Source organism: Ochotona curzoniae, unplaced genomic scaffold (genome assembly GCF_017591425.1).
Source record: "Ochotona curzoniae isolate NIBS_2020 unplaced genomic scaffold, NIBS_Ocur_1.0 scaffold_4701, whole genome shotgun sequence".
Taxonomy (NCBI): Eukaryota; Metazoa; Chordata; class Mammalia; order Lagomorpha; family Ochotonidae; genus Ochotona; species Ochotona curzoniae.
The window spans coordinates 28157774-28178333 of NW_024467122.1; the positions used below are offsets into that span (position 1 = coordinate 28157774).

The 20560-nt window shown below is 40.2% G+C and overlaps 1 protein-coding gene across 1 annotated transcript; it reads left to right on the forward strand.

Moving 5' to 3' along the window:
- The first annotated feature begins 907 nt into the window (after positions 1-907).
- Positions 908-4480, forward strand: CLEC14A (C-type lectin domain containing 14A). Its single transcript, XM_040969613.1, has one exon. It carries the CDS (start codon positions 1541-1543, stop codon positions 2945-2947), a length of 1407 nt encoding a protein of 468 aa, XP_040825547.1. The 5' UTR covers positions 908-1540; the 3' UTR covers positions 2948-4480.
- The last annotated feature ends 16080 nt before the right edge of the window (positions 4481-20560 follow it).

Here is a 20560-nt window from a genome sequence, read left to right on the forward strand (position 1 = left end):
AAGCCTGCTTCCCACCCCTCATTAATCTCAACAGTCCAGTGCAGTCTGGCACGGTGTGTCTGAGTGGGCCATGCATTATTCATGCCAGGGCAGCTCTCATTCTGATAACAGATATTTAACAGCATCAAATATTTTTAAGAGGACTTAGTTGAATTCTTTACATATCTCTGATTACAGCGGATTTGGTCACTGTAAGTCACACAAGATCTATGCCCTAAAGTGATGTAAAATCATCTAAGCTGGTAACAACAAATTCTCAGGGTGAATTATCTTTCCTTCCTTTTTTCTCCTTTTATGACTTCTTTTATATACTTTGAGTTTATAATAAAACTCAAAGCCCACAGAACTCGGCAAAAACTGGCTCACCCTTTCCAAACAGAGGTTTTCTTAAAGAAATACTACATGAATTGTTGTATTCACGAGGTGTTGTATTACACATGTTCATCTTAGGGATGCTGACCCCTAAGACTCCTGAAAGGAAACCTTTGTAGCCTATTCCATAAATATTGCCACTCATCCTAGAAGCAAACGACACTGGAACAGTTCACGGTTGAAATGATACATAGGCTGATTGCTACGCACATGAAGTAGAGCCATAAACTCATTTCTTTGTAATCTGTGTATTTGAAATCATGGTATTAAGGACAGTCTGCAGTTGTCATTTTTCAGTTATGCCAAAAAAAAAAATTGCATTTCTTTTGCTCAATGAACTAATACCAGGCACTTCAAAGAGAAGCAAAGGAAAGTGCCCAACAAACTTTTAAGGCGAATCCTTGCTAAGGAAGAGTTCAGAATTTTAAATTTGAAATTCTTCGACTAGCAGTCAGAAGGCCCGGCTTCCCCAGCAGATCCCTCAGGAAAGAGCTGTGCTGTTTAACAGCTCTGCCTCCGGTGAAGAACCAGAAATTAAGATTTCTCACGAGATTGTTTATTTCCTCTCCACCCCACCCCTTTTAGCCCATGCCCACGCCCACACACAACCACACAAACCAGAACTCTCCCCGAAGCCTGGAGCCGTCTGCGAATGATGCTGACGCCAATTCCAGGACTCCGGACAGAAACACAATGGGCGGGCGTGGGCGCCTGATCCTTCCTGCCAGGGTCCAGCACTTGTGTTTGGAATCTGAGGTGCTGCCGCTCCTTGGGCGGGAAAAGCAAGCCACTCCACCCCAGTGGTCACTTTCTGTTTCTCCTGTTCTAAGCGGGGGAGTGGGGTGGGGGGTGCTTGACCTTCTGGTCCACCGTGTTTCTTGTGCCCTGGCGCCAGCTGTGTCCCTGACCCCAGAATAAATCAGGGCTGCACCGGGCCTGGCAGAGCTCCCGATACATTTCCTGTCGCGGCCTAAGGGAGACTGTTGACCGCTGCGACTCTTGTTAGGGATTGTCGGCGGATAGGGGGCCCGGCGGAGGGAGGGGAGAGGAGACTGGGTGGAGGCTGACAGCTGTGGAGGGAGGGCGGTGACCGCGCTCGGAGGCAGTGCTGCGCCCTCGGGCGGGACAGACCCAAGTTAGGAGCAGCTGCGGGCACCGAGCCTCGAACATGAGACTAGCGTTCGCCCTGTGCTTCCTGGGGCAGGTTCTTTGGTTTGGGACAGGCGCGGGCGAGCACCCCACCGCCGATCGAGCAGGGTGCTTGGCTTCGGGGGCCTGCTACAGCCTGCACCACTCGACCATCAAGCGGGAGGCGGCCGAGGAGGCCTGCAGCCTGCGCGGTGGGGCGCTCAGCACCGTGCAAGGGGGCGCCGAGCTGCGCACAGTGCTGGCTCTGCTACGGGCAGGCCCGGGACCCGGAGGGGGCTCCAAGGATCTGGTGTTCTGGGTGGCGCTGCAGCGAGAGCGTTCCCACTGCACCATGGAGAACGAGCCATTACGGGGCTTCTCCTGGATGTCCCCCGACGCCAGTGGGGCCGAAAACGACACGCTGCCCTGGGTAGAGGAGCCCCAGAGCTCCTGCACGGCGCGCAAGTGCGCGGGACTCCAGACCACCGGGGGAGTTGAGCCCGCGGGCTGGAAGGAGATGCGTTGCAGCCAACGTGCCAATGGCTACCTGTGCAAGTACCAATTTGAGGCCTTGTGTCCCGCGCCACGCCTCGGGGCCGCATCTAACTTGAGTTACCGTGCACCCTTTCAGATGCACAGCGCTGCGCTGGACTTCAGTCCTCCCGGGACCAAGGTGAGTGCGCTCTGCCCTGGGCAGCTCTTGGTCTCAGCCACTTGCCTTGTGGATGAAACGGGCACACACTGGGACGGGCTACCCCTGGAGGCCATGCTCTGTCCTTGTCCTGGGCCTTATCTCCGTGCAGGCAAATGCATGGAGCTCTCTGACTGCCTTGATGACTCCGGAGGCTTTGCCTGCGAATGTGCTCCCGGCTTCCATCTGGGGACGGACAGACTCTCCTGCGTGACCAACGGCGAAGTTCAGACAGAACATAGGGGGACTAACGTGTCCACCAGGCGCCCGCCCCGTGTGCCTGAACTAAGCGGTTTAGCAACGGCTACTCCTGGGATTCTTCAGGGGGAAGCAATGAGCACCATGCCCACCTTTCAAACGTCCCCTCAAACCAAAGCAGGGAACACCACCACCCCAGCCGGAAGTATTGTCCGTATTATCCCCATTAATTCTACGTCTTCCTCTGCCATTCCGACTGCTTGGGACTCCTCCACCGTGGTCTTCATTCTCGTGAGCATAGCAGTGGTAGTGCTGGTGATCCTGACCATGACGGTGCTGGGACTTTTCAAACTCTGCTTTCACAAGAGCCCTTCCTCCAGGCCCGTGAAGGGGCCTTTGTCCCTACAGGGTGTGGAGAGTAGTACTGAAGCTCATTCACCTTCCAGTTCTGCACCTTGCACGGACAACGGGGTGAAGGCCGGGGACAGCGGTCTGCGGGACAGGGCAGGAGGTGCCTCGCTGGCGGAGTCCTCTCTTGGCCCTGGTAGTGATATATAGGGAAACAAGACATGGGCACTCCTGGACAACACAACTGTTCACTTTCAATGAAAAGGAAGCCGGGGGGGAATTTGTGAGTGACGATTCCTACAAAAATCCCCCTTCCTCTGAATTCCCTAGGCTGTCCTGGGGAGCAAAAACGGAACTGCACATTGTTCCATCAAGGTGGAAGAGGTGGAAGTGCCTTAGGGTGGTACTGGGCAGAGTGGGAGGTGCGAAGGTATGCTGGGATGAGATATTTTCTCTTGCTTATTCTGGGAAATTTGAAGAGGTTATTAAGACACTGGAAGCAAATAGAAAACAATGCAAAATTTTTAAATGTCTATTTTTACCAAGATAAGAAGGACTTCTCAGTTTATATTGTCCAAGTTGGAAGTATATTGGTTTGAAAATCCCAAGCCAAAACAAAAAATATATGTAAATAAATAAAGTATTGTTAACCTAGACTTGAATATGATTGGCTTCCTCCTAGCGTGATTGCCCAGGAAGAGCAGCTGCAGAACACGGAGGAATTAGCAACAAGGGTGTATACTTCTTTTCAGGTTGAAGGGAGTGTCCTGAAGTCCTTGTAATGAGGAACTGATTTTTAAGAACTAGTAACTTTGCCCTGTGATCACTCATCCCGTGCGTTCAAAGTCACTACTGCCTGTGTGCACTGCTATAAATCCAAAGTGTAGGGTTGCCAGAATTGCTGGCTCTAGAAGCAAATTATAGCTGACCACCAATTCAAGTGTTTACTGTGTGTCCTTGCCCAAGGAAACAAATGATTTGCGATTTCCGCTTCCAGTGTTTGTGCTCGCCCGTGTAGTGACCTCCTCAACCAAATAGCCCTCTTCTAAACATCAGGATGTTGATCCATTCTCCCAATCACGGTGGAATTCATTCTTGATTAAAGTGTTAGTGCAAAGTACTGATTTGAAATCTTACAGGTACCTTAAAGCATAAGCAAGCTGAGTTTTCCTCCAAACTTCCCAGGTCCTTGTGCATGTTTTAATCTGTGGAAAAGCCTGAACAGTAAACTTTTTGTTTCCTTATAGCAAGAATGTGTTCATTGAAAATATATGCTCATTTTGGAATGATTGCAATTTAACAAAAGTCTACATAAACAAAAAGCATAGTAAACAGCTTTCCATATGAATAATAATATAAGACATAAGTTATGAATATAAAAATCTAGCATTGTTCTATGGCCGGGGGTGATAGAATACAACATAAACGAAACATTTCTCTGAAGAAATGATTAAACCGTTATTAAAAATTACATTTAGTTAAATAAAGCCTCCTAAAAATATTCCAATTTTATTAGTATGCTGAGAGTTTAAATGGGTGGACTATGGAGAGAGAGAAGCAAACTTCATAACAAAAGTGTGAAATCAAGAACTTATCTTCACTGACTCAATTTGATGGACCTGAGAGTACATGGCATACAGCGCAGGTCAGGCTTAAAATTAGAAAGTGACTAATAAAATGATCTACTAAGTAAAGCAACTCAATCTATAAATCCATGTTCAAAATGTATGTGTTTGGTACTCAAAAACTGAAGGAATACTTTTCTTCGCGTACCATATTTCTGAATAAAGTCGAAAGAAATCACAGTTATTTAGATGTAATGTTCAAGGCACTGTTAAATATCATAATTATGATGAAGGTAAGTAAATGTCTCCCAGCTTTTCAGATGGCATCAACTCAATCTTGGTGTCACATCTTTCCTCCTCATTACATGCCTTATCAATGGGGAAGGTAACTAAATAAAATAGTTGTTCCTTTTCCTTGTGCTTTGGGAGATTGGTTTAATTTATAGCTGATCTAGACCAGTATACACATTTCATCTTAAGGTAGAGTCCCCTTGAATTATTGTTATAATACAATAGGGCATGCATTGTTAACATATCATGTAGCCTGTTGTAGGTAACATTTTATATCTTGGGTTCCAAATGGCCAATTTGAAAATTACGCGTTAGCCCAGTTACTTGGCCATTGCTTGCTATTGTTTCTCCTTGTATGCAGGCCAGGAAACAACTATAGAAAACTGTTTGTTTTCATCTTTGATTTCTTGGTAGACAGCAATTAAAAACCAAAGCTAGACGTCATTTTCTTTGATTTCTAGCGATGACATCTTCCCTGAGATATTGACTGCATTGCAAAGCAAGACAGTCAAGCTCAATGTTTTGAGTCTATTTGACTTTAGGGTTGGTATTCTCTGTCTTTACTACTTCTCCACTAGCAATTATTTTACATTTCTCCAACTTCTCTTCCTAAGCCCTGCCATCATCTTATGTAATCTAAAATCTTCCTTCCTGATTGTTGCAATTCCTCTGCATTCCATTTCCATGACATCCTCAATTCCAATGAATTCCAATTCATATTCTTCACTATTTCAATAGTGATTTTAATGTAGATGATTCTCAGATTATGCCATATTGAAATTAAAAAATTCACTTTCTTATTTGTATGTTCATGTATGCATGTGTGTTCAAAAGACATGTACCTTAATGACTTTTGATGTTAATCAGAGATTAAACCACTATTATTCATTTTTATATTCTTTTATTCTTATAATAATAAGCTTTACGGTGAATAGTGACCTGACATAGTGTAACTCTTTTTGTTTCTTAAATAATTTTATATTTAAAGAGGTTGCAAAAAACCCTTTTATTCTGAATCCGTTAAGAGTCAGTTGCCAAGCTAACGTCCCTTCACCTCTGAATACTCTGTGATGTCTTCTAGGTTATCTAACTCATTTGGATGCAATTGTTCATGGTAGTCATGGTAGTGATGTCCTCTGTTCTCCTTTGGATTTCAGCAATTTGAATATTTCTTCCTTTTTGGAGGTAAGGGTTGGTACTTAGTAACAGTTACACACATATACATAGTTTTATGTTAACTAGCTTCTTAGCGTTGAAAAAGTAGGTTATTGTTCTCAGACCATTCATTTCCAATGTAGATATTTTAGGATGATGTTCTTCAATTTCTATATATTTATATTATTTTTAGTATAATTTTAGTGTGATTTGAAAGCATCCTTTTTACAGTTTTAATCTTCTTAATTTTTCAAGGCCTGTTTTATTGTCCAAACAGGAATGAGGCATATAGTCTACAGAAAATATTTCATGGATAGTTTCATAGGAAAGATTTCATAGTTGCTGCTCTGCGAAAATCTCTTAGGATTAGTTTGTTTGTCCTGTATTTCAAATTTGTTAATCCATGGCTGGCAAACTGTCAACTAAGAGAGCAGGCAGTTTTTAACATAATTGTGTGTTTTTTTAAGATGACATTATTTGTTTATAAAATAACTTTGAGGATGTCACAATGGAGAGCAAATATATAATTACATTGAATTTATATTTGAGCACTACATTGATATTTTACAGGCATGAAAATAAACATTCACAATGCAATCATTTTATTAAAATATTTACTTTCTATAAAATAACCTTTTTCTTACTACAGTGTTTTAAATTGTGGTTAAAAATATTTGATCAAAATTTCACCATAGCTATGCTGAGTCCGATTGAGAAAATGCAAACACACATTTTAAAGTGATCGTGTGACATGGTTGGTGTATTTAGACACTTACGTGACCATTGCCAGTCAGGTAGACAGACGCATCGTGCCTGAAGTTCACCTCATGCCCTGTTGTGAATCCATTATCCCATGCTTCACTATTCCCACAGTTAAAAGCAACCACTGGCCTTGGTGCCTGCGGGTATTAGTTCACATTTTTTAGAATTATATAAATTGAGTTTCACAGTACAACAGTGCTTCAAAGAGTTCTTGGAAAATGGAGTTAAAATGTTTATCTTGGTGCAAAAAAAATATAGAAATCCGTGCAGATTTTTCAAAGCACATATATTCTACAGACCTTTTAATGATGTCATATCTGTGTGGATTTCAGAATTTTTTGTACCCACACAAACTTTTAAAATTTAGTTTTCCATGAATATTTGTGTAAGTCTCTCTGCTTCTTTCAGTTAGCCTAATAATTATAAGATTCAATTATGGTCTATGCCAACTCCTTTATCCAGTTTCTTAAATAAATTTTAATGTGTGTTAAAATGCATATATACACATTTATATAGTATCATACAGATTATCCATTTCTTCTTGACAGAAATTTAAAAAATATCCATACACATTTTTGCATGAGAGGCACACATGTACAGAGAGAGAGCAAGTTTCCATTTGTTGATCTAGTTCCTAAATGTATACAATAGCTATGGTGAGCCAGGCAAAAGCCAAGAGCAAGAACTCAATTCAGAAATTCCACATGGGTGTCAGAGACCCAACATGCCAGGCAGAGTGTCTGTGAGCAGTAAGCTAGAATTAAAATAAAGACAGGGTTCAAACTCAGGGCTCCATCATGGGCATGAGTATCCCAACCGGTGTCCTAACTGCTGGGAAAGCATCCACCAGTTTGACAGAGTTCTGGTCATGCACATTAAAGGAACTTATCTGCTTCATACAAGCTGTTGAATATACATGTGCAAAGTTGTCCATGGTATTTATTTTTTTTAAAAAATTTATTTATTTTTATTGAAAAGGCATATTTACAGAAAGGAGCGGTAGAGAAAGATCTGGTTCATTCTTAAAGTGGCCACAAAGATGATCCGAAGCCAAGAGCCAGAAGCTTCTTCTGGGTCTCCCAAGCAGGTCCAGGATCCCAAGGCTTTGGGCTATCCTCTGCTGCTTTCCCAGGCCACAAGCCAGGAGCTGAATGGGAAGTGGAACAGCCAGGACAGGAACTGGTGCCCATATGGTGAGGATTTAGCCACTCAGTCACCGTGCCAGGCTTTTTGGTATCTATAGAATTAATGGTAAAGCTGTATTTCTCATTCTTAATATTGGTAATTGGTGTTTATTCTCTTCCTGATAAGTCTAGACAAGAATATATGAAGTTTTTGGAACTCAAAAAATTTTGACTTTCTAGTTTTATCTATCATTTTTTTAGTGTTTTGTTTCATTAATTTCTGTTATTTCTGATATTTTCTCTGTTCTCCTTCTTCTTTCCTAGTTTCTGATGTTAGTTAAATGAGTGGAGACTTTAAAGTTATCCACAGGTAACAACAATGTTCTGAATGTGAAAGTACTTAGTCTCTTTTTCCTAGTAACCTGTCATATGTCAAGTGTTATGGGAGCTGATGTCAATTTTCACTGTTTTTTTGACAAAGACTCCTTTCCAATTCCATGTTTTCTCATCTTTCAAACAACAGCGCTTGGTGTGTATAATATAGAACAAAGATTTTTGAATGAATGGATGCCTAACCATGGCTAGAAAGCCTTTCCCCCCACCCCCACCCCCCCAAGTAGCAGATACACTAAATGATCGGCTTGAAAAGTTAGGTACTCCTGGAATTACTGCATCTCCCAGGAACTGACTCTTTCATGATAAGCCCTGGATTGTACACTCTCCAAGGCTATATTGTGGGTCCATTAACAATGTAAGAGAATCATTTTGGAAGACATCTTCATCATTGTACCTTGCTTGCTTTAAACTATGTTAAGATGATAAAAATACAAAAATCTGTTGTTTCCTCTTGTAGGTTATTTGGGTATTTATTATAGGGAGCAAACTAATAATCACAGATTATTCTTTTTTAAAAGATTTATTTTTTTATTATTTTTTTATTGGAAAGGCGGATATACAGAGAGGAGAGACAGAGAGGAAGATCTTCCATCCGATGTTTCACTCCCCAAGTGAGCGCAACGGCCGATGCTATGCCGATCCAAAGCCAGGAGACTCTTCTGGGTCTCCCACACGGGTGCAGGGTCCCAAAGCTTTGGGCCATCCTCGACTGCTTTCCCGGGCCACAGGCAGGGAGCTGGAAGGGAAGCGGGGCTTCCGGGATTAGAACCGGCACCCATATGGGATCCCGGGCGTGCAAGGTGAGGACCTTTAACCACTTGCGCCACCGTGCCGGGCCCAAGCACAGATTATTCTTATATGTTGCCATCAATAGCACTACTTATATATCCATAATATCCACACAGCAACTTTTTTATAGGCAAATATTTTTACATGAGCTCTTGGTTTTTATCCGTCCTCACAAAAGCTCTGTAAATATGGCAAAGGTGTAGATGGGTGGACAGCAGCAGAATCTTTAGCACTTATTCTGAGGGCAGAGCCTGCAGAATTATCAAGAACTATGACCAAATCAACAAAATTTGTTATGTTAACAAGAGTCATTTATCCTTGAAATGAAGAGAACTGTGGAGTTTCTTAAGGGCTAAAATGTCTACGTTCCTGAGGCTGAGCTGTATTTGACTAAAATACTAGTGGTTATGTCAAAGCCAAGTCAGAATTACACTTTTTTCTAAGACCTGTTTGTTTACTTGAAAGGCAAAATTACAGTGAGAGAAAGAAGAGTAAAGAATGAGAGCTCTTCTGTCTGGTGCTTCATACCCCCAAGTAGCCATGGTAGCCAGGGCTCCACCAGGCTGAAACCAGGATTCGGGAACTTCCAACTGGGTCTCCAACCTGGTGGCAGGGATCCAAGTGCTTGATTCACCTTTTAGTGTTTTTCCACATGCGGTAGCAGGGAGCTAGATCATGAGTGAAACAGCCAGGACACAAACAGGCATTCATAATGGACGCTGACTTCACAGATGGTGGCTTTATCCCTTACATGCCTACTTTGGATTCCAGAATTTTAATTCATACTTCCATAGTAGTCAGCAGGTAACTGAGAAGCCGAGACGGAAGCTGTAGAATTCTTGCCCACAGATATTACTAGTGCCTTTATTTGTACCTGTTATATCACCCGTCAAAACAATCAACTAATAATTTTAACTGACAAATAATAGTTATATGGTTTATAAGGTATACTGTGTTTTGATATATATGTGTATGGTAGAACATTAAACTAATTAACATATTTATCACCTCAACCATTTCACTTTATTATGGTGAGAACATTTAAAATGAAATCTTTTTGCATTTTATGTTAATTTTCAATTTTTTTCAATAGGTTCAATGTGATTTGTAGGTACAATTCTAAGAATGTAATGACATTTGCATTCCCTCCCTCCCCTCTCTCTATCTCCCTGTCTTTTGTTGATTTATTTATTTATTCTATTGGAGAGGCAGATTTATAGACAGAAGGAGATACAGGGAGAAGCATCTTCCATCTACTGTTTTACTTCCCAGATGACCGCAGTGACTGGAGCTGAGTCATTCCGAAGCCAGGATCCAGGAGCTTCTTTTGGGTCTTCCATGTAGGAGTAAGTTCCCAAGGCTTTGAGCCATCTTCCCCTGTTTTCCCAGACCGTAAGCAGGAAACTGGATGTGAAGTAGAGCAGCAGGGAGACAAACTAGCACCCATATGGGATCTCAGCGCTTACAGAGGTCTAGCTAATTGAGCCATGGCACTGCCCACCCCCCTTTTAAGATTTATTTATTTTTAATTGGAGAGGCATATTTACAGAGTAAAGGAGAGAGATCTATCTTTTTTTCCTTTTCTGTGATAGCATCTTAAATGAATATTACAGTAAAAGGCTTAAGACTTCAACGAGTAAGTTTAACAAGTCGAAGCAAAGTGACCTTAGTGTAGTGGGAATACAGACAACTGTTATAAACAAGAATTTAATAGAAAAATGACTATTTCACTCACATACAATTTTTAAGTAATTATAGATGATTAAAATATGACATTCATAGCCATTTGTTGATAAAAGTATGAATTGATATTCTACAACACTGTTTGCAGCAGCGCTAATGCACCCTAGCTCCTACATACAAGAACATCCGGTATTTGTCTTTCTGACTCTGTCTTCTTCAGTCAGCGTGGTGCCCTCCAGTTAAAACCATTTTGCTGCAAATGGTAGAATTTCATTATTTTTAAATAGCTAACAAATATATTCAGTTGTTTATATACACCACATTTTCTTTATCCATTTATCTGAAGATGGACTCCTTGGTTGATTCCAAATTTTCACTATTGAGAGCAGTGCTGCTATAAATATGATGGTGTGTGGGTATCTAATTGATTTTTATGTCTGTTGCATATATCCCCAAAACTGGGATTACTGGATAATATGCCAAGTCTATCTCTAGATTTTTCAAGAAATCTCCACACTGTTTTCATAGTGACTGCACTAATTTACATTCCTACCAATTGTGCATAAATATTCCCTGTTAGCCACATACTCACCAGCATTTGTTATTCTCTGTGTTTTTTATTTCAGCTATTCTCACAAAGGTGAGGTGATATATCATTGTGGCTTTGACTTGTATTTCCCTGATGGTTAGTAATTTTGAACATTTTTTCCTTATATTTGTTCCATATAATTGCTGATCATTTGTACTTCTTTTGAGAATTCTCTGTGGGAGTCCTTGCCCATTTTTTCAACTGAATTGGTTGTTTGTTATTGAGTATTTTTTAATTTGCTGATATTCTTGGGATATTAATCCTTCACAGAAAGTTTGTTTGCAAATATTTTTTCCCGTTTCTATTGGATGTCTCTTCACTATAATTGATCATTTCATTTGCTGTGCAAAAGCTCTTGAATTTGATATAACCCCGTTTTTAAAGCTTCCTTTGGTGGTCTACTCTTTGGGGATCTTATCCAAAAAGTTATCCCTGACATCGATATCTTGGATTGTTTCCCCTACATTTTTTTTCAGAAACTTCATATCCTCAGGTACTAAATTCAAGTCTTTGAGCCATCTTGCATTGACTTTTATATGTCGTGAGAGAAATGAATCTAATATCATTCTTCCACATCTTTACCTTCAGGTTTGCCAACATCGTTTGTTAAAAAGATTATCCTTATCCAACTGTGTAGTTTTAGTAAATTTGTCAAAAACTAGTTGGCTATATGTTTTGGACTAGCATCAGGGCTCTGTTCTGTGTCATTGGTCTGGATATCATTTTTATGCCAGTATCATGTTGTTTTAATTACTCTTGCTTTGTAGTTTGCTTTGAAGTCAGGTATTGTGATGTCTCTAGCTTGAAAATTTTCTTAATGCTTGCTTTAGACATTCTGGATATTTTCTGATTCCATATGAGTTTTTGCTCATTCTATAAAGAATGTCATTAGTATTTTGATGGGGGATGAATTGAATCTGTAGATTGCTTTGGATAATATGGGCATTTTAGTGATATTCATTCTTCAAATCCATGAATAAGGATTATGTTTTCATTTTTTTGTGTGTCTTTGCTGATTTTTCATCAATATTTGGTAATTTCCATTGCAGAAATCTTTCTCTTCCTAAGTTAAGTTTATTCCAGATATCTGAACTTTTTGTGGCTTTTTAAAATGGGATTTCTTTCTTGATTACTCATTCTGTGAGTACATTATCATTTTAAAAAGCTACTGTATTTTGTAACTTGCAACTTTTCTGAGTTGGCTTATCAGGTCTAACAGCTTTTTTGACGGAGTGTTTAGGTTTTTCTAATGTACAACAATGTTATTTGCAGACATGGATATTTTGGCTTCCATTTATCCAATTTTGAGTCCCTCTATTTCTTTCTCCTTCCTGAGTGCTCTTACTAAACATTCCAGTACAATATTGAATAAGAGTAGTAAAGGTGGTCATCCTTGTCTCGTTCCATCCTGAAGCTTTTCCCCATTGAGTGTGATACTGGCAATTGGTTGTGACATACAATCTTTGTGATTTTGAGTAATGTTCCTTCTATGTCTACTGTTGGATTTTTTTTTGTAATGAAGGGTAAATCTAATCATAGCAATTTTGGAATATACTGTAAATTTCTTCAGTTTCTTCTACTTTAAGTCTCAGGGTTACCATGGATGTGTGCCTAGCACATTCGTGATCTTGACATCTCCCTCCATCATTGAAGACATTTTATTCTTACCTGTGATTTTCCTCTCCTCCCTGGTCTTTTGGATTATTCTACATCCAGTTAGTCATTCCCATTGTCAACCTCCAGCACAAAGAGAAATTACATTAGTGAACTTTTTTTCCACTTACTCTTCATCCATCTTCACCAGCCTACTCTGAGATTTACCTTCCCAAGTCACCATTGCAGCTGCCAGTTCCCCTGCTCAGAATGTTCTTGATCCTCTTTGATATAAGAAACCCACAGACCTATAACTTTGCCCTCCAAGATCTTGTTAGGTTAGTACACATTGCATGTTGCCAAATTGAATTACCCACTCTTACTGTATTGTAGCTCCATGATTTTAACAACATTTCTTCTATCTGGAATGCCAGACCTTAACAGCTGGCATATAAATATGAAAAACCCCAGTTCAACTGCTACCTCCTCCAAGAAATATAACTCAGTTACCTTATTCTCAAGCCAATTCTCTAAAATCCTGTATCACTTTATGTCTCTCTATCACAATACATGCTGTTAAAGTCAGAGAGTGTCTTACACTTTGTGTAGAACATGAATTTCTTTAACACTGCAAGCTATCAACAGATGTTTTCTAACTAAATCATAATTCTGTAGAAGTGATAACAAATTTGCCTAATTGACTATTTATTTTTATTCTGAGAACCAAATTTCAGCAGTTTTAAATCACTGCATATAATTTAGTCACTCTATTATGCATTTATCATTGAAAGCCCCTTGGATATCACATGCATATTTTCATTCCATAATGTATGCATGTTAACTTAGCTGTATGAATTTTGTATTCCCTAATGTCTACCTTTCTGTGCAGTTACTTTCCTTCCTACTTGGTTAAGAGGTGAGACTCTTTTCCCTTCCAAGGCATTTCTTTTATTACAAAGACATCTATAAATAACACCAAGAAGGTACCCTACTCACTATTCCATTGCTAGTAAGAATGTAAACTAGCACAACCGTTATGGAAGACAGTTTGTGGATCTGAAAATAGATCTGTCATAAGACCCAGCCATCCCAATCCTGGACATTTACCCAGGATGAAATGAAATCAAATCAGTATATGAGAAAACTATTTGTACACCCTTGTTCACAATATCTAAGATCTGGAATCCACGTGGAATCTATTCCTCCCAATAATCTTCCAACACAAGCCCCTCTGCCCACCCTGCCAAACACCTTTGTTTCTGAAGACCAGGGTCAGAGATCCTGACAGACCAAAACAGTAGGGGTTCTGCAGTAACAAGGTGGGATTTTTTTGTGGTGCTGTGTTGTGGGGCAGGGGGTGTAGGCAGGAGCAAATTGAAGATGTGCTGTGAGTCCAAAACTGAAGACAGTGACAGTAGACTCTGTCCCTAGGGATAAAATTGCCTGCTAGAACGGCTTGTTCAGTATGATTTTCCTGTTTCTACATCTAGGACTTGAGGGATCCCTGATTATACTGGTTTCTCTACTTAAGGGTTCTGAGTAGCTGGAGTTATAGTGCTTCCAATCAGCAGCACCATTCCTGCCTCTCCTACTCAATAAATTTTTGCTCCAATGGGAAGGAAGAAAAAAATGGAGAAATGAAAAATCAAATTAAAAATAATGTAAAGATTTAAGTCTTTTGCTGTCACCCCAGATTTTCATTGCTGACTTTCTTCCCCTAATATATACCATTTCGCTTGATATATACCACTTGTATCATCTTTCTGCTATCCTTAGTTTATTCTTAAGCCCAAGGAGTTACAGGCATAAATTAGAAGAAATCTAAGAGAATGCTAGGTAAGCATTTCCAGATTTCCAAAGCTGCATGTAGACTTGCACTCTCATTGAGTTTTCCTGGCCCATGCTTGGCAGATGTGGTGAAAATGAATCCAAGTATCCAATATCAGCCCTCCCTTTCAGACCATCAGGCTGATATCTTCTCAAATGAACTGTTTTCAAAGTATTATATGATACTTATACTAATTTTTGCAGGTTCTACCTAAATTCTAAAGAATGATAATTGATAGAAGTAAGAGTACATAGTTTCTTCATTTACATTTACCATAACTTTAACAAATTAATTTTCAGGTATCCATCACTAATATTTCCTTTAGTGTAATGATCGTATGAAACCAAAGACATATCTACTTGAGTTTTTCCATGTCTAGTGTCTTGCATTACTAGAATGCCTTGCACTGGAGCTACTTAATAAGTTGTTGCCGAATAAATGCAGGAATGGGTAGATGGTTTGAAATAGAGGTCAGGCCAGACTTACTGAAGGAGACACATTTTCTGAATTTTCTGAATATAAATGCAGTTGACTGTGTATACCTATGTGTATCCACATAGCTACATCCCCATCTCCATGCACTGTTTATCTTTGTACCTCTACAGACATTGCTCCAGTGCCTATTCTCTGGGGATCTGTATATCCCAGCCATCTTATGTGTTTCTGGGATCCTTTCCTTCAGCTGCTTTCTGTCTCTATTACCAGCATTTGCACTCCCTTCCTTTTGGATGATTTGATATTTTCTTTTCACTCGCAATACATTGGCATGCACTAATGAATGACCAGGGACTCTACCAGCAAGGAGCAAAGTCCATAAGAGGGCAAGACACTTTAGAGTTGTGCTGAGGACTGTCACATTTACATTCACATATGCTGGAAAATAACTAAGCTGAGCAGGTGTCTGTTCAGATAGTGTATGTCCACAAAATGTCTCTTCCAAGGCTACATCTTCATTACTGACGACACCTGCTCTCCAGGCCTCAGCCGGCTGTCCCGCATTCCCACACAGATGTCCTCCTGCCGCAGCAAATGCAACAGCCCTCAAATTAAACTCATCACAGCTTCCTTTTATGAAATACATTTATCTCCTTAAAGGTACAGTTTGCATTCCACAGTTGCAGGATGGAATCTACAGTAACCCTTCTACATCTCCCTTTTCTGCCCCAATCCTTATTTTCTGTCACCAGTTAACCCTCCTTTGAAATGTCCCTTAGATTTGCCCTTTTCCATGCATGTCTGTCATCTCCCTCCCAGCACAAATCTTCATCATCAAGTGTTCACCTAATCTTTTTTGTTTCAAATCCAAATCTACTTGGCAATTTAGTTTCATTTTTCTGCAGCCCATTTTTTGGAAAAAAGATCTCTTGCTTCTTGTTTTCTAGCTCATGAAGTTTGAAAAACACGTGATTGTATGCTCCTTATGTTCTTGGTCAATGACATGTCCCAAGATCATGCCAGACACAATCCTATCATACCTGTAGGTCCTCCTGCCCCATAGTGCTATGCTAGCATATATTTCATCTTAAACCCATTCAGATAATTCATAAAGGCTTCCTGAGTAATATGTCCTTCCTCAGCTAAGCAGAAAATATGTTTCAAGGAATTAGTTCGTTGCAGGAGCAGTGATCAGCTCTCGAGATAAGGAGAAGCCTGAAACAGACATCATCCAACCCTCACATACATTATCATACTTTCTGCCTTGAGATTCTCCTTTCTGTTATCTGCCAAAGGTGTCCTGCCACACAAGTCATGATCTGCTCAGGTAGTGCTGACTTATTCATATATTCAATGAAGAATTATTTATTACCTGTGAAATTTGCATAAGGCATGGTTCCAGGCAGGTATAGGTAGGGGCTCTGGAAGCTGGAAATCTGACCCAGAAATGAGTCCATAACCCCTTTGAGTACACCACATCTCAGTGTTGATCAGCCAGAACTTGGAAAAGGAAGTCAGTGTCAATGAAGTTGAGCAGGATGTGCAGCCATTGAGGAGTGGATGGAGTGCTTTCCAAACAAGTGCATGGATAAGCAAAGATGTAATGCAGTCTGATGATTTTTCGCTCCCCTAATCTCCATTAAATGATCTGTTTGTGTCATCAGAGGATAGACAGCCCCAGTAGCCCTTGAGTCAGGTGTAACCAATGTAACTGTCTTCTGAGCAATAAAGCATGGACCAAAATAATGTGTAAAATGTTCACATCATCTACTGAAAATAATCATAATCTTTATGTAATGGAGTGTTAAACCTGTGATTGCTAAGTGAAATTAAAGTATGCTGTTGCAAAAGCTAGGGAAGAGAAGAAATAAGGAAAGAGGAGGTTAGGTGGTTAATGGCAGCTGGAGGGAGGGCAGCACAAGAAATATCACTATGTTTCTAAATTTGTATTGTGATATATGTGAAATTTGTCCCATTTATAAAATCAATCAAAGTAGGCAAAATAAATGTTAAGATATTTGGCACCAGATGGTAATGAGCTTTGAGTAGGAAGTTGTTCTGTTCCTTTAAGATCTAGCACATTTCTATATCAGAAAGACATTTATGAATAATTGTTGAATGATTAATGGTAAGCAAAAATGTGAGAAATTGAAAGTAAAGACACATAGATTTCTGTTACATGACACACAGTGTGCAAACTGAGTAAATATACCTCTTTGATGTGTGAAAAAAGTTAAGATTAGTCCTTTAATGGGAATGGAGATGGTACTGGAGTTAAAACATCCACTGATGCTTTTGTTCATCCAAATGTACAAAGTAAAGCAGCTTTATCTCTCTGGGTCCTGCTATAGGAAACAAACCTGACAACATGGGAGACACTTTTGTTTGATCTTCATATCCATTTTATTAACTTTTTATTGTTTGCTTTTTGCTCAACTTATAACAATGTGGTGTGTGAGCTTGTTAATAGAGTTATGTGTTGTCTTACTTTTTTATTTTAACTGAGTTTATTTCCTACTTACTTCCAGGATGACCAGGAAGGGCATTGCTTTCAATAAGCAAGCTCCCAGTCTCATGTACTAGTTTTTTTTTTTTTTTTAACTATTTCTACTTGATCTTAGAACAGGTCCCATCATTGGTCTATTAGTAATATAATATCACCAGTGTTAAATTACAGCAATCACAAAGGAGAATAAAATTCTTTTCCTAGCCAATAAACAAGTGAAACATGTACGTTTAAGACGCTAGCAATCTAATCTCATACCCAGGTAAATAATGCAGGAAACGAGTGCTTCAAAGAGGTTGCACATAAACTAAAGCAAAAATGTCAGAGACCTGACTACATCATATGGGGAAAATTAAAGATAACCTATTGATGATACAATACATATTTAGAATCTGGAGAATTTATGATCAAGATTTTGTATTTATATCAACTGTCTGATCACATTTATTTTCCTATTAAATTTTATCTAAAACATCTGATTCATTCGTCTCAAAACATTCTTGCAAAAGTTATTATAAACATGTCTTAAACAGCAGCTTGAAAAAAATCAGGGATTCGATGAAAGTTTTTTTTTATTATTTTTTTATTATTTTTTCATTGGAAAGGCGGATATACAGAGAGGAGAGACAGAGAGGAAGATCTTCCGTCCGATGATTCACTCCCTAAGTGAGCGCAACGGCCTATGCTATGCCGATCCAAAGCCAGGAGACTCTTCCGGGTCTCCCACACGGGTGCAGGTTCCCAAAGCTTTGGGCCGTCCTCCACTGCTTTCCCAGGCCACAGGCAGGGAGCTGGAAGGGAAGCGGGGCTGCTGGGATTAGAACCGGCGCCCATATGGGATCCCAGGCGTGCAAGGCGAGGACCTTTAACCACTTGCACCACCGCACCGGGCCCCGGATGAAAGTTTTTGTTTTGGCAAGACGGGGTCGCAAATGATGAAGTGTTTCCCAACTATAGGAGAAACTGGTTAGGGAGTCGCTAAGAAAGGACTGGTCAGGGAACTGGTGGCAGTGTGAGCACTGTGCAGAAAAAGAAAGGGCTGGGGCTCAGGAAGACTTAACTTTGATCTTAATTCTGAGAGTGATCAGCTGTTAGCTTTTAGGGCTCTTTGAGTGCTTCCCTTTACTAAGGTGAAGGTTCTAGGAAAGGAGGCGAGGGCTTGATCTGCCTTGTCATTCTATTCTCCAACACACAGAAGGAATATAATAGGACAGAGTAAAGTGTGTGGATGCCACAGAGTTCACATCTGGCTCAGGACAACATTCCTTGTTCCAGGTGGCTATTAAGCAAACTCTAGGCGCACCACCCTCTTTTCGTCAGTTTTGGGCAATGACATGCGTGCAATATTAGAAGTATAAGATAAAATGGAGTTATTAGCTTAAAAATGGGAAAATCTGGGGGCTGGCATGTTGGCTTGGCAAGCTAATCCACCTCCTCCCACAGCACTGCCAGCAGCACAGTATGACTCAAGTCGTTGAGCCCCTGCACTCGTGTGAGAGACCTGGCGAAGGTTCCTGGCTCTTGGCTTCAGATCAGTTCAGCTCTGACCATTGTGGCCATATGGAGGAACGGACAGTGGAAGGAAGCTCTCTTTCTCTCCTCCTCTCTCCATATATCTGCCTCTTAGACAAAAACAAATTCAACTTTTTTAAAAATGAGAAAATCTAAGACTTCTAAAGCCAAGTGACTTACCTTGGGAGGGATTACTTCTTTTCCATTCTTGTAAATTCTTTCCCAGGGGAATTTTTTTTCTTCAGGCCGAATAGTGCACTGCAGTATATATGTATGTTTGGCATTATAGATACATATCTCTCTCTCTCTCTCTCTCTCTCTCTATATATATATATATATTCATTCTACATATCTATTTATGTATTGACAGACATTTACACTCTAACTACTGTGCATGGTGTTGCAATAAGCTTCTATTTCCTCAAGATTCTTATTTCAATCTTTTTTTTTTAAATAAATACCCAGAAGTGAATTAATTTTTGGATTTCCATCTAAGTAAATAAAAGTCCAATGAAGAATTTTAACCTACAGAACCACATGATCTATTTTTATGTTAAAAGACATTATTCAGCTATGCAGAATAATGGGTTTGGGACCCAAAAGATCAATAACCCCAGGTAACGATGAAAATCATACAAGCAAATCATGGAGGGGACACAGTCCTCGGAATTTCATGAATGTAACCCCAGAATACTGGCGGCCTCAGCAATCAATACAGCCAAGTCAACTGCTAAGTGGCTGCATGGTGTGAGATTAACCTTTGATTTTCCATAATCAGGTAAGCACTGTTTAGTGTCTAGTTCAGTGTAGCAGAAGAGGTACATTTTCTGCAACAATATCTCAATTATAGCTATTCTAGATTGAAATTTCTGTTTATCTCACCAAAAATGCCCTTTTTTTTAAAAGATTTATTTTATTTTTATTGGAAAGGCAGATATACAGAGAGGAGAGACAGAGAGGAAGATCTTCCGTCCGATGATTCACTCCCCAAGTGAGTGCAACAACCTATGCTATGCCAATCTGAAGCCAGGAGCTCTTCCGGCTCTCCCATGTGGGTGCAGGTTCCCAAAGCTTTGGGCCGTCCTCGACTGCTTTCCCGGGCCACAGGCAGGGAGCTGGATGGGAAGTGGAGCTGCCGGGATTAGAACCAGTGCCCATATGGGATCCCAGGTGTGCAAGGCGAGGACCTTAACCACTGTGCCACCGCGCTGGGCCCCAAAAATGCCCTTTATACTCTGCTTCCAGTTCTTAGAAGGACACATCTGACATTTAGATTCTGAAGTCAAATTTTACTAGTAGCTCCATTCTGCTTCATTTCCCCCAGAATTTAGAATGAATTAAAGTGAGAAAATTTATATTCACCAGGGTGCTAAGTCTGTCAAAACTTTTGGTGGATTTTCCTCATAGGAGGGCAATTTGTGCAAATGATCAGGACTATATCCATGCTCTCTCTTTATAGTAATAGTGTTTCAAAGGTCTTGATATCCTGAAATATTTGATCTTCCTACCTATTTGTATGCAAGGCATTCCAAATGTGTTCTACTCATTGGCCAAGTTAGCCAAAATTAGCAGTCTGAAGTACTTAATGTGCTTGA